The sequence below is a fragment of the Oryctolagus cuniculus genome, chromosome 18, assembly GCF_051225735.1.
Source record: "Oryctolagus cuniculus isolate XC-2025 breed Fujian yellow rabbit chromosome 18, ASM5122573v1, whole genome shotgun sequence".
In the NCBI taxonomy this organism is placed as follows: domain Eukaryota; kingdom Metazoa; phylum Chordata; class Mammalia; order Lagomorpha; family Leporidae; genus Oryctolagus; species Oryctolagus cuniculus.
The window spans coordinates 9,370,630-9,385,752 of NC_142884.1; the positions used below are offsets into that span (position 1 = coordinate 9,370,630).

The following is a 15,123-nucleotide window of genomic DNA, read 5'->3' on the forward strand; positions in this document are numbered from 1 at the left end:
CTGGGGTGTCTTTCTGTGGGTTCCGGGGGACGCACACACACCCAGGGGCCAGTTTCCAAACCATTTTATACAAAGTCACAGTGTCAGAACTCTGGTAGAAAACAGGGTGGGGGAAGGGGCAGCGCTCGGCTCAGGACGTGTCCATGGTTTCACCTTCTGTGGGGAGGAGGGAGGCCCGGTGGTCAGCCTGAGCTCTCCCAGGCCAGCCTGCCACGCCCCGCCCCGCCCCGCCCCGCCCTGCCCTGGCACTCACTGAGCTCATTGAAGAGGAAGGCGTCCTGGTACTCCTTCATGTACTGCGTGGAGCGGGACTCGTCCAGGAAGAGAGAGTACACCCGCTTGATGTCCTCCACCTGCACCTCCGTGCCCTGGGGAGGCCGAGTCCTCAGTGGGCCCCTCCCGCAGGCACACAGACCCCAGGCAGCCAAGCGAGCGGCAGCCAAGGCCAGGGGCTCCGGGCGAATCTCCCAAGTTCCAGGCCTGCCTCGGCCGGCCCGGCTCACCCTGCACGCCTCAGGTCCTTCACCGTGAGAGGGACCTCACGGCTCCCACACACGGGCCACATGCTTGCCGGGCCCCGGGGATGTGCCAGACACGGAAACAGACCCAGGCAGTGCCTCTGGAAACGCGTTCTAGGACCCCCGGCCACACCCCCGCTGACCTTGCGTTTCCGGCACACCAGGCTGGCAGCGGTGATGAGCTGGATGGCGTAGCGCAGCGAGGTCTCCAGCCCGATGCGCGTCAGCACCGTGTAGGCGTCCTCGCTCATCTCCACGTCCTCCTCCTCACACCTGTCACATGGGCACGGGGGGGCGGGGGTGAGAAGGCTCAGCCAGGGCTGGCCCAGCCCTCGGGGTCACGTGAGGAGTCTGCGTCCCAGACCCACAGAAAGCAGAGGCCACAGGAGCCACCGAGGCAGGGGCCGAGAGAACCTAGAACCTGGGCCTCCTGAGCCCCTTCCCCGCCCCCCGGATGAGGCCTCTGCCTGGAGGCCCCACTCAGCCCCCCTCGCAGGCCCAGCAGCCAGGGGTCCCCGAGTCTCAGGTGGGCGGTCCTGCCCGCACCGGATGCGGAGGATCTGCTTCGTGTCCTTCTCGCTGTAGGGGGAGGTGGAGACGATGAGCAGCCGGTCCAGCAGGTCAATGGGGAGGCCATGGGGGCTCTGGTAGCTGGTGCCCCGGATCCTGGGGAGTGGGAGACAGGGAGGGCTAGCAAGTGACGTGTGTGGGACCCTGCTCTGTCCCCTGATCCTCAGACCCTACACACCCCGTCTACCACAGCCCACGCGCGGGGCCAGGCCCCACTCGGCCTCAGCCCCAGCTGCGTCAACCCCACCCCCGGGCGCCCCCGCAGAGCCGCGGCTGGGCGTCTGTGTCCAGGATTACTGCTCCAAGGTCCCACGCCCCTGCTCGAGGAGGGCAGACACCGGCCCGGCGTGTCCCCCGCTGCCCCTGGCCTGGCGCCCGGCGGGCTCCAGGACGGCCACGGCAGCTGCGTTCTGTGATGTCACCGTGAACACTCAGCGAGGACGCCCCCACGGCTGCTGGGGGACACGGGGTGAGGCTCCCGCCCCCTCTCCAGTGTCCTGTCCATCATGCGTACGGAACCTGGGGCTGTGTTAGTATACATTGCTGAGTCACTCACAGAGCCCACGGCCAACAGCGCCGTCTCTCCAAGGCGTGTCCCAGCCTGTCCCTGCTCAGCAACGTGGCATGGCACTTCAGCACTACGCTTGGGTGTACCTCAGCTTCGTTTTATTTATTTGAAAGTCACAGTGAGGGAGAGAAGGAGAGACACCATCTGCTGGTTCACTCCCCAAATGGCTGCGATGGCCAGGGCTGAGCCAGGCCACAGCCAGAAGCCAGGGGCTTCATCTGCGTCTCCAAGAGGAGGTGCAAGGCCATCTCCTGCTGCTTTCCCAGGGGCGTCAGCAGGGAGCTGGATGGGAAGTGCAGCAGCCGGGACTTGAACCAGTGCCCACTGGGGGTGGGATGTTGGAGTCACGGGCAGTAGCTTAACCTGCTGTGTCACAGCTGCCGGCTGGCGTATCACCACACCACACACACACACACACACACACACACACACAACACAAGCATCTTGACAGACAGGGAGACGAGAGGGGGGCTGCGGCCAGCAGGCAGAGTGCGGCCTCATCCAACCTCAGCCGGGCACCTGGGCATCAGGGACCTGAACTTACGCTGCTCTGCGCATCTCTGCCAGTGACCGTGAGGGCGCCCCGAGTACGACCCGGGGAGCCAACCACCTTTTTGCAGGCAAGCAGGTTTACAAGTACAGAATCGGCTACGGACGGGGAGCGGCGGCAGCCAACTCACAGCCGTCTGGAGACGAAGTTGTGGCCCTGCTACCTTCCAGACCCGAGCCCAGCGCAGCTCACGGGCCCGACTATGAAGCTGGCGGAGACGACCGCGCCCTGCGGGGCTTCTTTTGAGGGTCCAGGAAGGTCTTCCAGGAACAGTGTCAGACAAAAGCCAGGCAAAACTGCCCAGCGCCCCGCCTGGCCGGGCCCAGTTCCCGGCTCACTGATGGCCCCCTGCTGCACAGTGACGGCTCAGCGTCCCAGCAGGGCGGGGCCCGGTGGGAGCGCTGGTGCAGGCTCCACATCCCAGGCAATGCGGGCTCCTGGCCCTCCCCCTCCTCACAGGCTGATGGCTGACGCGTGTGCAGGGGTGGGGCACGGAGGCCACACCCAGGGCACAGGTTCCCGGGACTCATCAGGGCACGGTGCCGGTCAGATGCCAGGGATTTTGCCAGGGCAGCTTGAGGCCACGATCACACAGAGGACGCGCTGCCCAGGCAGCCGGGGCTCAGTGGTTTGTGCGGGGTCGGACAGAGGTCACTGTGCTTCCCTCAGGATTAAGACGTCCACAGCACCCCCGAGAGCTTCCTGGGGCCGGGGCGAGCTGCCTACACCCAGTCACCCACCTGCCTTGCTCCAGGGAAAGGCACGGCTTCCTGTCGGAGCCAGCAGTGCTGGGAGCCCGCAGCCCACGGGGCCCCACGTGACCCCGTGCCAGCTCACCGGGTGATCCCACGGTTGGTGGCCATGATGAGCACAGGCGCCATGTCGCTCTCCAGGGCGCGGTTGAGGAAGGAGAAGCTCTCGATGTCCAGCATGTGGACCTCATCGATGAACAGCACCTGGGGCGCGGGGGCTCGAGTTCAAGGGCACGCCCTCCCGGCCAGGCCCCCCGCCCCTCCCGCCCCGGTGCTCACCCCAGGGATGATCTCCGCCTTGCCCTCCTCCCGCCACTCGGCCACCTTGGCGTTGATCTGCTCGCGGACTTCTGACTTGATCTCCCCGGTGTCACCTGCAGGAGCCAGGGCGGCGTCGGGGAGTCAGGGAGGCGACGAGGCCGAGACCGCAGGGTGGGCACAGAGGAAGCAGATCCCAGCGGCGGCGAGCTGGGTCTCCGCCATGTCCCCAGGCCGGGGGGAGTCGGGGGCTGCCCGGCCTGGACCCTCACCTGAGAAGAGAGCCAGGAAGCCCTGGGTGCGGGAGTTGATGACGTCGATCTCGTGCAGGGACACGGTGTGCACGACCTCCTTGCGTTTCTGGAGCTCCCCATCTGGGCACTGCACGAACTTGGTCTGGGGGGTCAGAGAGTGGTCGTTCAGAAACCCCAGGCCCAGGAGGGGAGGTCAAGCCAAGGGGCACGCAAGGGCACTCAGAGTGAGGGGCAGCGTCCCGGGTTACAAGACCCAGGAGCACAGGGACAGGAGGACCCAGGCCCTGTGGTCACAGAGGCGACAGAACATCCAACGGCCGGGGTCGAGGGTGTCCCCAGCGTCCTGGCGCACCTGGGAGCCCATGGCGTCGTAGTCCCGAGCGCGTGTGAAGGAGCGGCCCAGCTTGGAGATCTTGCCCGTGGCCTTGTCGATGGTGATCACGTCCCTGTGGGTGGGGAGGGAGGGCGGAGGAAGAATGGAGGGGGGTCTGAGTCCCTGCCGCCCAGGCCACCAGGGCCACCCAGGCCACCTGCACAGCCTGCCTGCTCACCCGGCCTGGACCTTGTCCTTGGTCAAGGACTCGATCATCTTGGTGCCCAGGTCGTAGATGGTCTCCATCTCTGTGGTCTTGAGGGTCAGCTTGCCCACCTTGGAGCCCTGTGAGGGGAGACGAGCCAGGAAGGGGCTCAGAGAGGGCCCGGTGCTGCCCAAGGCTCCCCGATGAGCCTGCAGCCCTGTGCCGGCCTCTGCTGACACAGCTCAGAACAGGCGACACGGGGAGTTCCTGGGGGTGAGGGGTCTGTTCCCCGCCACAGCACAGGCCAGCGCCGGCCACGGTGCACACTCTCAGCCTGTGCAGAGTTCTACCTGTCCGTCACAGAGCTGTTCACACTCACACCTCAAAGAGCCTGTTAAGAGAGGGGCCAGCACTGTGGCATAGTGGGTTAAGCCTCCGCCTGTGACACTGGCATCCCTTATTGGTACAGGTTTGAGTCCCAGCTGCTCCACTTCTGATCCAGCTCCCCACTGATGGCCTGGGAAAGCAGTGGAAGATGGTCCCTGTACTCATGTGGGCGACCTGGATGAAGCTCTTGGCTCCTGGCTTCAGCCTGACCAAGCCCCAACCATTGCAGCCATCTGGAGAGTGAACCAGCAGATTAAAGATTCTCTTTCCCTAACACTACCTTTCAAATAATTAAATCTGAAAGGTCCCACAAACTGGCCAGCAGGGTCACACTCCAACGTTCCTCTTTTATACCCATGTTAAAAAATTGGGAAAACCCAGCTAAGCAGAAACAAGGAGACACAACTTCCAGGCCCCACCCTGCGAGACAAGCACAGTTCACGTTTCTCAGTTACATCCCCAGTAGCGGATCCTGACCGGGCCTGCCGGGGGGACACAGCCAGGGATTTCCTGTGTGGCAAAGCATATAACTTAAATAAGTACCTTGGGAAGAGCTTGCCCCCAATTTAAATATTTTACCACATGTTTAAAATTCAAAACTTAGTTGCCAAGAGATGGAACTAATTTAGAAGGCCGTTTTTCAATCTATTTGCACTAACAACAAGCAGAAAACAGAAAAACAAGAGGGGCGTCAGGGGAGGGGGGTCAGCCGCATTCTATCAGTGGCTCTGACACACACAGAAGAACCTCCAAAACGCCACACAGAGCGAAAGGAGACGCCGAAGGCCCCCCGCTGGGGTCCCACTGACGTGCAAGGACCAGAACCCACCAGCCAGGGGCTCCGGGGAGGGGACAAGCAGCAGGGCCTGCCTGGTGGGGTCAGGGTTTCCTTTTGGGGACAGTTCTAGAACTAGACGAGATGGTGTCCTTCTGCCACACCGCACACTTTAAAACGGTTTCTTTACAGGTAAACCACAAACGAAGAGATCAAGGGAAACTTTCCAACAGACAGGCACGAAGCAGAAACACCTGACAAGGCTACTCCAGCGTCTAGGAATGCAGAGTTGGGTAACAAAAACCCTGGAGACAAGGGAGCGAGCGTGGGCGCAGGAGGGAGCTGTAACAGGGCCTCGGGCCACGGCGGGAAGCAGCGAGGCGGGGTGGGGAATGCTGGGGGCGCTGGCAGAGGCCCAGCACCTGCGGGGGGGGGGGGGATTTCCTCCTGACTTATTAGAGCAGTGTTTATTTTATATGCTTCTTTGTACCTGTCGGATACCAAAAGGGTTTCAGAAAAGTCTTAGGTTAAAAAAACCAGCGAGCAAATCCCACGGCGCAGCTTGGTACTGAGGCGTCTGAATCCCGCAGAACTGCCCTCTGAGCGGTGGCTGGCGAGCACCCACAGAAACGCCCAGCCCGGCCCCTCGCCGCTGCCCCGCTCCGCGCGCCCCGGCCAACTGCTGGCGAGCACCGCCACTCCGCCCAGCCCTCCCACCAGCACACAAGGCTCCGCCCCCCGCCCCACCCACGGACTCGGAGGCCACGCCCCCACGCCGGGCTGCAGACCCGCGGACTCACCGTGCCGGTGGCCGGCCGATCGATCTGGATCTCCACCACCTCTCCTTCGATGATCTCCGTCTCCTCCCTGGCCAGAGAGCAGAGCTCAGGGCACAGCGACCCAGAACCCCCAGGAGCCCCAGGGCGGAGGGTGAGCGGGTGGCGGCTGGCAGGAGGCAGCCCCTCCCTTACTTGATGCGCACGCCGATGGAGCGCCGGAAGGCCTGGGTCAGCGCCTCGGTCTTGCTCATTTCCAGGGAGAAGATCTCACTGCCGGCGATGGCTGTGAAGGGGGTGTCGGGGCCCAGCGCCTGGGCCATGCCTGGGGGAGGCGGGCTGGGTAAGCAGGCGCTGGCACCGCTCCCCGGGGAAGCCAGCTCTCCCCCAGGAAGGGGCGCTCGGCGCCATCGGCCTCTTTCCTTCCTTTCCCCTAAGATGTACTCATCTGAAAGGCACAGTGTCAGAGAGGGAGAAACGGAGCGAGACCTTCCATCTGCTGGTTCACGCCCCAGATGCCCACAACAGCCGGGGCTGGGACAGGCCCAAGTCAGGAGCCAGGAACTCCCCCAGGCCTCCCCGTGCGTGGCAGCAGCCCACGTACTTGGGCTTCCTATGCCTCCAGGGCAGGCAGCTGGCTGGCCAGAGTGAAGCAGCAGGGACTCAAACCACACAGTCCACGTGGGATGCAGGCGTCCCACGCAGTGGCTCGGTCTGCACCCTACGCCTGCACTGCCACCCCGTCTTCGCTTGGCTCTGAGCAGGGCAGAACCCTCGGGAAGGGGGCTGGAGAGAGGCGCGAGGCACAGGGCAGACGGGAGACAAGCCGGCTGCGCCAGAAGCCTGCTCTCAAATCCCGACCAGCCAGAGGGGACGGCCTCGAACCTCGCCGAGCGTCTTCCGTCTCCCAGTGTCTAAGAGCTGTCCGGCCTCAGGGCCTGGGGTGGGGAGCAGCCGGGTTTGAATCCAGACCCCACTGCTCAGCACGCTGAGCCCTGAGGGATCCCTAAGTCTCAGCTGCTTCCCAAGCCTTCCGCGGACGACAGCCTGCACTGCGTGATTATGGGGCGGGCACTCAACCCTGTCACTCAGCCTGCGACCACACAGGGACAGGTCTGCAGCTGGAACCTGGGGGCAGGCGGGGGCTGTCTCCTGTCATCTCCCAAGCACCCAGCCCCTCCCCCGGCCTCTGTCCAGCACAGGGCCAGTTCCTTCGGGGTCCCGGCGGTCTTAGCTCAGGTGTCGACCCCTCTGGGGAGCTGCCCCTGCCCTGGGACACCTCCATGACAGCACGCGTCACTCTGGAAGGGCCCGTGGCCAGGCCTGCCTCTCCCAGACGGGGAGCTCCCGGCGCTGAGGGCTCAGCGGGGCTACATGCACTCAGCGTGCAGCCCCAGGCCCAGCACAGGAGGGCACCAGACGACGCTGCTTCCCTTGACTAAGCCCTGGTCGTTCTGCGCCTCCCGCTGCCTGGGCGCAGCCTGCGCCCAGAGGAGGGGGCAGTGGGAAGGAGGGCTTCAGGGAGCCCACAGTGCCAGGCAGGGTTCTGAAGGGTGGACAGGGGTTCGCCGAGACGAGCGACACTTGTGACAAGATGACAGATCTCCGGTGGGCGGATGGAGACTGCCGGCTGTGTGTTCAGCGCCTGTCTGTCCCTCCTTCCTTAGTTCCAGAACAGTCGCTGCACTGAGGCAGCCACAGACCAACTTTGGAAATTCAAAGAAGTTGTGAGCGTCTGAGCCCCTTTGCAGCAGAGTGTAGGCACGTGGCTAGGTTCTGGCCGACGGGACAGCACAGCACGCCTGGCTTCCGAGAGCCGCTCCCGGGGAGCTGACCTAGGAGGTCCGCCCTCACTGCCTGCTGCCTGGAGTGTGGGTGGGGAGGCGGGAGCTCAGGCAGCCCTCTCGGAACAGGAGGCGATCTTGACATGGAACCGAGTGCAGAGGATGTCAAGGCAGGAAGACAGGAGACCTCGTGCGGCTGCTCAAAGGCCCCAGTGGCCCACGTCTGGACTTTCTTACGTGAGGGGTTTGACGCTGACTTACGAGGGGGCTCATCTGGCAGAGACCAAGAGTGCTCCTGCCCGGCGGGGCCTCTTACCCATGGCGATCGCCGTCTTCCCGGTGCCCGGCTGGCCAGCGATGAGGACGGCCCGCCCGGCGATCTTGCCTTCCCGGATCATCTCCAGGACCACGCCGGCTGCCCGCCGGGCCGCCAGCTGCCCCACCATGCCCTGGGAGGCCTGCGCGGTGGAAGCAAGAGGGCCATGAGGGGCGCCGACCAGGCGACCGCTGTACTTCTACCGCATCCAGGCGCGGGACACCAAAGCAGACACCGGGGCCCAAGACTTCTGGGGAAAGCCAAAGCAGCCCCCCATGTCCATGTTTTGACGTCAGTTAGACTCCACGTGTGGCTGAGTTTTGTAAATGTGGAGCCACAGGTCGGGAAGATAACACAGTCCCACACACGCCACGGGCACCGTCAGCCCTGGCCTTCATGGAGCAGCCCTGAACCCCAGTCCCCTCTGCCTTACCTGCCGTGGCTCCAGGGCATCGTCCAGCCCAAGTCCCCGGATGTGGGAGTGAGCACCTGCGTGCAGGGAGAGGCAAGGTCACCGGCAGCTCGGCACATGCTCAGTCAGCTGCGGCTGCCGCTGGGGTCGCCACACTGGCCACTGAGGCCTGACTAACCACATGAGCCCACCAGCAACTATGGCTCTGGGTGCAGGGCTCACACGGCACCCACAGGTGCTGGCTTCCTTCTGCACAATCCTGTGAAACGAGGGCTGCAGCTGGGGCGGGGTGGTGGCATGGAGGGCTAGGCCACTGCTCGGGACGCCGGCATCCCACGTGGCAGGCCCGGCTACTCCGCGCTTCCAATCCAGTGACCTAGTGGAGTTGGTGGCTCCTGGCTGGCCTAGTCCTAGCTGCTGCAGGCATTTGGGGAAGTGGATCAGGGGATAGAGTTTCTCTTTCTCTGTCTTTCAGAGTTACAGAGAGGGTGAGATGGAGAGAGAGTGAGCGAGCGAGTAACCTTCCATCCGCTGGTTCACCCCCCTAATGGTTGCAATGACCCAAGGCTGGGCCAGTCCAAAGCCAGGAGCCAGGAGCTCATTCCAGGTCTCCCACGTGGGTGCAGGGGCCCAAGCACTTGGGCCATCTTCCGCTGCTTTCCCAGGTGCATTAGCAGGGAGCTGGATCAGAGCGGAGCGTCCAGGAATTGAGCCGGCGTCCATATGGGATGTCGGGGCCAATCAATGACAGCAGCCCAGGCCCTCAGTGCTAAGGAGTGGGAGAGGCCCCGAGCCACACAGCCAGTGAGGTGACCTTGAGATTCCCGTGGCTTACTAAGACGAGGGAGGGCCACCTGTTTTTTGTACATAAAGCTCTACAGGAACAAACCACGCCCACTCATTCCATATGGCCTGCTCACTGTGACTGGGAAAAGCTGACCATCAGCTCTTAAAGCGACCATTTGCTGACTCATGCTAGGCCACGTGCACCCCAAGGGCAGCTGCTCCCTGAGCGCTCTGCTCCCACGTGCCCCGCTCCTTGATGGGCGGGCAAAGCAGGGCGAGTCCCTGCCTGGCCAGGGCTCCGCGCGGGGAGCCGAGCGAATCCTACAGCAGATAAGCCAACTGCTCTGCAGCCACATGGCTGGGAGGGAGGTGGGAGACGGCGAGCTAGCCAGGAGCTTCTAGAACACGTGCTGGGAGCCGCAGCCCTGTGCGGCCTCTCCGGGAGGCACCTGCTGAGCTGCACCCCTGCCCTGCGAGCAGAGCTCTGTGAGGGCTGCGCCCTGCCCCACCCCACCCCCAGCCTGCGGCCTGACTGCTGTGCGCTGGGGCCAGACGTGGCTGCCCTGAGTCTCAGCCGCCCCCCCGTGTCTGAGCGTCTGCTCTGCCTGGTCCCGCGTCTCCACAGGGGACACACTGCCGTGCGTGCTGGGTGCAGGGCAGGATCCGCTCCACAAACACGCGTGCTCAAGGCTCCCAGCAGGCGTCCTCAGGAGCCCCGGCAGTGCGGCCGACTCGCTTCTGGAACTCGGGGTCCTCGCAGCCGGCAGCTCAGCTGTCGGGGCAGGGGCGGGGGGGCCGGGTCCCTTCCTACTGCTCACTCACCGATGCGCTCGATCCTGGTCACGTCGCGGATCTCTGGGACCTTGGTCGTGGCCGTCTGGGGGCACAGGAAGAGGCATCAGAAGACCCCGGGGCCTGGCTCCGGCCAGCTCCTCCTCGGCCCCCTGCCCTCCCTCCATGAGGAAGTTCCCCCTGCCCGCTCCGTCCATGGGAAGCTGACACACCACACGCTCAGGGGCCCCACTCCACCGGGCAGAGTGGGGGTGGGGGCTCCCCGGGAAGACAATATTGTCTGTCTCACTGACAGCTCTGTGCCCGAGAGCTAGCCGGCAAGCGTGAACGCGTGACGCCCTCCTCACACCTCATAGCCGTGAGCCCGGCAGGACAGACGCCGTGCAGAGGTGCAGAGCAGGACTCGGGCTGGCCGCAGTCTGTGCCTGCTGACTCAGCACCCCGCTCCCCTCTGCATGGGCGGCCACGTGCTGGCCAGCCCCTCGGCGCACGCCGCTCTCCAGGCACCCTCGCTGACTGATAGCAAGTGCCAGCCTCGCCGGAGGCCCTCCCTGACCCTCGCCCCTGCCCGGCTGCTCCCAAGGCCACCCGGGGTGACCGGATCTCCCTGTGCAGCCGCACCCTCACAGGGAGATCCCCGGACCGACGTTCTTGGCGCTGCTGTGCGTGAGCCCCACCCAGGGCCCACTTGTCCGTTCAGGACCTGGTGTGTGTGAGTGAACCCCACGCAAGGGTGCTGAGCCCACCCAACAGGACCCGGTGTGTGTGAGTGAGTGAACCCCACGCGGGTGCTAAGCCCACCCAACAGGACCCGGTGTGTGTGTGTGAGTGACTCCCACGCGGGGTGCTGAGCCCACAACAGGCCCCGGTGTGTGTGAGTGACTCCCACGTGGGGGTGCTGAGCCCACAACAGGCCCCGGTGTGTGTGTGTGAGTGACTCCCACGCAGGGGTGCTGAGCCCACAACAGGACCCGGTGCGTGTGAGTGAGTGACTCCCACGCGGGGTGCTGAGCCCACAACAGGCCCCGGTGTGTGAGTAAGTGACTCCCACGCGGGGTGCTGAGCCCACAACAGGCCCCGGTGTGTGTGAGTGACTCCCACGTGGGGGTGCTGAGCCCACAACAGGACCCGGTGCGTGTGAGTGAGTGACTCCCACGCGGGGTGCTGAGCCCACAACAGGACCCGGTGCGTGTGAGTGAGTGACTCCCACGCGGGGTGCTGAGCCCACAACAGGCCCCGGTGTGTGTGAGTGACTCCCACGTGGGGGTGCTGAGCCCACAACAGGACCCAGTGTGTGTGAGTGAGTGACTCCCACGCAGGGGTGCTGAGCCCACAACAGGCCCCGGTGTGTGTGAGTGAGTGAACCCCACGTGGGGTGCTGAGCCCACAACAGGACCCGGTGTGTGTGAGTGACTCCCACGCGGGGTGCTGAGCCCACAACAGGCCCCGGTGTGTGTGAGTGAGTGACTCCCACGCAGGGGTGCTGAGCCCATAACAGGCCCCGGTGTGTGTGAGTGAGTGAACCCCACGTGGGGTGCTGAGCCCACAACAGGACCCGGTGTGTGTGAGTGAGTGACTCCCACGTGGGGTGCTGAGCCCACAACAGGCCCCGGTGTGTGTGAGTGAGTGACTCCCACGTGGGGTGCTGAGCCCACAACAGGCCCCGGTGTGCGTGAGTGATCGACTCCCACGCGGGGTGCTGAGCCCACAACAGGACCCGGTGTGTGTGAGTGAGTGACTCCCACGCGGGGTGCTGAGCCCACAACAGGCCCCGGTGTGTGTGAGTGAGTGACTCTCACATGGGGGTGCTGAGCCCACAACAGGCCCCGGTGTGTGTGAGTAAGTGACTCCCACGCGGGGTACTGAGCCCACAACAGGCCCCGGTGTGTGTGAGTGACTCTCACATGGGGGTGCTGAGCCCACAACAGGCCCCAGTGTGTGTGAGTGAGTGACTCCCACGCGGGGTGCTGAGCCCACAACAGGAGCTCAGAAAGCCGAGGCCTCCCGAGTCTCCAGCTGTCCCAAGGGCGCACCCGGCCACGAGTGCCCAGCACCTGGGGCAACCGCGGAGCCCCCTGGATGCCGCTCAAAACATGGACGGCCGTTCACACATGTTCAGGGCAGCCACTATTTGCAGATGCCGAGATGGACACAAGCCAAATGCCCATCAACTGATGAAGGAATAAACACAACATCTACACCATCGGGTTCTGTTTAGCCATAAAAAGGAATGAAGTGGGGCCGGCGCTGTGGCGTAGTGGGTAAAGCTGCCGCCTGCAGTGCCAGCATCCCATATGGGCGCCAGTTTGAGTCCTGGCTGCTCCACTTCCAATCCAGCTCTCTGCTATGGCCTGGGAAAGCAGTGGAAGATGGCCCAAGTGCTTGGGCCCCTGCACCCATGTGGGAGACCCGGAAGAAGCTCCTGGCTCCTGGCTTCGGATCAGCACAGCTCCGACCATTGCAGCCATCTGGGGAAGTGAACCAGAGGATGGAAGACCTCTCTCTCTGTCTCTACCTCTCTCTGTAACTCTGTGTTTCAAATAAATAAAATAAATCCTTAAAAAAAAAATAAGGCCACATATTGTATGCTTCCATTTATACAAAACATCTAGAACAAGCAAACAGCGGTTGCCTTGGCTGGCGGTGGGAGGTACTGAGGGTGACGGTAAGAGCTGTGGGGTTTCCTTCTGAGGTCATGGCATTGTTCTAAAACCCAGTGTGGTGATGGCTGCGCAGCCCTATAAACACACCGGGAGCACTGAATTACGTATCTCAGATGGGTGAATGGTATGGTAGATAGAAACCACCCAGGCAGGGGTCCTGGGGCGGCTGTTTTCTGACCCTTTCTACGGAGAGAGACACCAAAGGAAGCCAGCACGCCGAGCCAGCCCTCACTGCTGGTCCCCAAGGCCCCTTGCCCTCCACAGGTCTCCTCTTCCACAAGGAGGGAGCCTGAGGGACCCACCCAGGGAAACAGCCTCTCTGGGGGGCCAGGGCTCAGTCTTCCCGGCCACCGGGCAGCCACAAGCCCTCGCCTTGCTGGGCGTCTTCCCGCTTACCCATTCCTCGTGGGGGTGGGGGTGGAAGCCAGGAGCAGGGACATCACCCCCAGTCCTCGTGGGGGGGGGAGCCGGGAGCAGGGACATCACCCCCAGTCCTCATGGGGGGGGGAGCCAGGAGCAGGGACATCACCCCCAGTCCTTGTGGGGGGGAGCCAGGAGCAGGGACATCACCCCCAGTCCTCGTGGGGGGGAGGAGGGGACATCACCCCCAGTCCTCATGGGGGGAGCCAGGAGCAGGGACATCACCCCCAGTCCTCGTGGGGGGGGAGCCAGGAGCAGGGACATCACCCCCAGTCCTCGTGTGGGGGAGGAGGGGACATCACCCCCAGTCCTCATGGGGGGAGCCAGGAGCAGGGACATCACCCCCAGTCCTCGTGGGGGGGGAGCCAGGAGCAGGGACATCACCCCCAGTCCTCGTGGGGGGGGAGCAGGGACATCACCCCCAGTCCTCATGGGGGTAGCCAGGAGCAGGGACATCACCCCCAGTCCTCAAGGGGGGAGCCAGGAGCAGGGGACATCACCCCCAGTCCTCATGGGGGGAGCCAGGAGCAGGGGACATCACCCCCAGTCCTCGGGGGGGGGAGCCAGGAGCAGGGGACATCACCCCCAGTCCTCATGGGGGGAGCAGGGACATCACCCCCAGTCCTCATGGGGGGGGAGCCAGGAGCAGGGACATCACCCCCAGTCCTCGTGGGGGGGGGAGTAGCAGGGGACATCACCCCCAGTCCTCATGGTGGGGGAGCAGGGACATCACCCCCAGTCCTCATGGGGGGAGCAGGGACATCACCCCCAGTCCTCATGGGGGGGGAGCCAGGAGCAGGGACATCACCCCCAGTCCTCGTGGGGGGGGGAGTAGCAGGGGACATCACCCCCAGTCCTCATGGTGGGGGAGCAGGGACATCACCCCCAGTCCTCATGGGGGGAGCAGGGACATCACCCCCAGTCCTCATGGGGGGGAGGAGGGGACATCACCCCAGTCCTCAAGGGGGGAGCCAGGAGCAGGGACATCACCCCAGTCCTCATGGGGGGGAGTAGCAGGGGACATCACCCCCAGTCCTCATGGGGGGGAGCAGGGACATCACCCCCAGTCCTCATGGGGGTAGCCAGGAGCAGGGACATCACCCCCAGTCCTCGTGGGGGGAGCCAGGAGCAGGGACATCACCCCCAGTCCTCGTGGGGGTAGCCAGGAGCAGGGACATCACCCCCAGTCCTCAAGGGGGGAGCCAGGAGCAGGGGACATCACCCCCAGTCCTCGTGGGGGGGAGCCAGAAGCAGGGACATCACCCCCAGACTCTCAGAAGACGGGGCCATGCCCCGCCCCCACCCCGTGCCCAGCGTCCACGGCCAGGCCACATCGTTGCTTGGCGCTCACACCCCTGCAATTCATCCCGCGTGCGTCAGGGGCTGCCCATGCGGCCCTCGTCCGGAGCCACACGTCAAGCCCGGAGGCTTCTGGGAGGCGGGGTCACAGCTGGGATTCCGGGACCCCAGGCCCTTCCGTCCTTCACCCCCTCAGACCCAGCCGCACGGGCACCCAGCTCCCTCCTCCCCGCAGATTCGGGAGTCGAACTCCCTCAGCCGCCTCCGCCCGCGGCTCAGCGGTCGGAGATCCCAGCCCGCACCTCCCCCGGTCGCGGACGTCCAGCCTCCTGGGGCCCTCCTCCCTCAGACCCGGGAGGCCGAGCCTCCACCTCCTCCTCGCTCAGACTCGACAGCGCTGTTTCGCTGCTCAGTCCTTCCCGCGCCAACACTCACCACGGTTGCCATGATGCTCACCAACCGCTAATATCCTGGCGGAAACGGAAGGTGCACTCGGAGCGACGCGTGCCGGCCGCTCTAGGCTGGCGGGTCCTCCAAGGGTCTCTATGGCTCCCTGCTCTATAGTAAACTCTCCCTCTGGGGGCGTGGCGTCACAGGTTAGGCCCCGCCCACCCGCTGAGGCCTAGCTTAACACGGGCGCCCAGAACTCCTGAGTCCGTTCCCAAGGCTTCCTGGCTCCTCCCTCTTTTACCCAGCCCCCGCCCCTTGCTGAGGCCGATTGCAAA

The 15,123-nt window shown here is 64.4% G+C and overlaps 1 protein-coding gene across 1 annotated transcript; it reads right to left on the reverse strand.

Moving 5' to 3' along the window:
- Window positions 1-48: 48 nt before the first annotated feature.
- Window positions 49-14,870, reverse strand: RUVBL2 (RuvB like AAA ATPase 2). The gene is made up of 15 exons (XM_002723695.6): window positions 14,834-14,870; window positions 10,047-10,101; window positions 8,460-8,515; window positions 8,027-8,168; window positions 6,122-6,251; window positions 5,951-6,017; window positions 4,022-4,128; window positions 3,823-3,916; window positions 3,489-3,612; window positions 3,238-3,332; window positions 3,044-3,162; window positions 1,065-1,184; window positions 662-791; window positions 254-368; window positions 49-156 (listed from the first exon to the last, which is right to left on the reverse strand). The coding sequence occupies exons 1-15, from the start codon at window positions 14,843-14,845 to the stop codon at window positions 131-133; spliced, it is 1,392 nt and encodes a 463-aa protein (XP_002723741.1). The 5' UTR covers window positions 14,846-14,870; the 3' UTR covers window positions 49-130.
- Window positions 14,871-15,123: the final 253 nt, after the last annotated feature.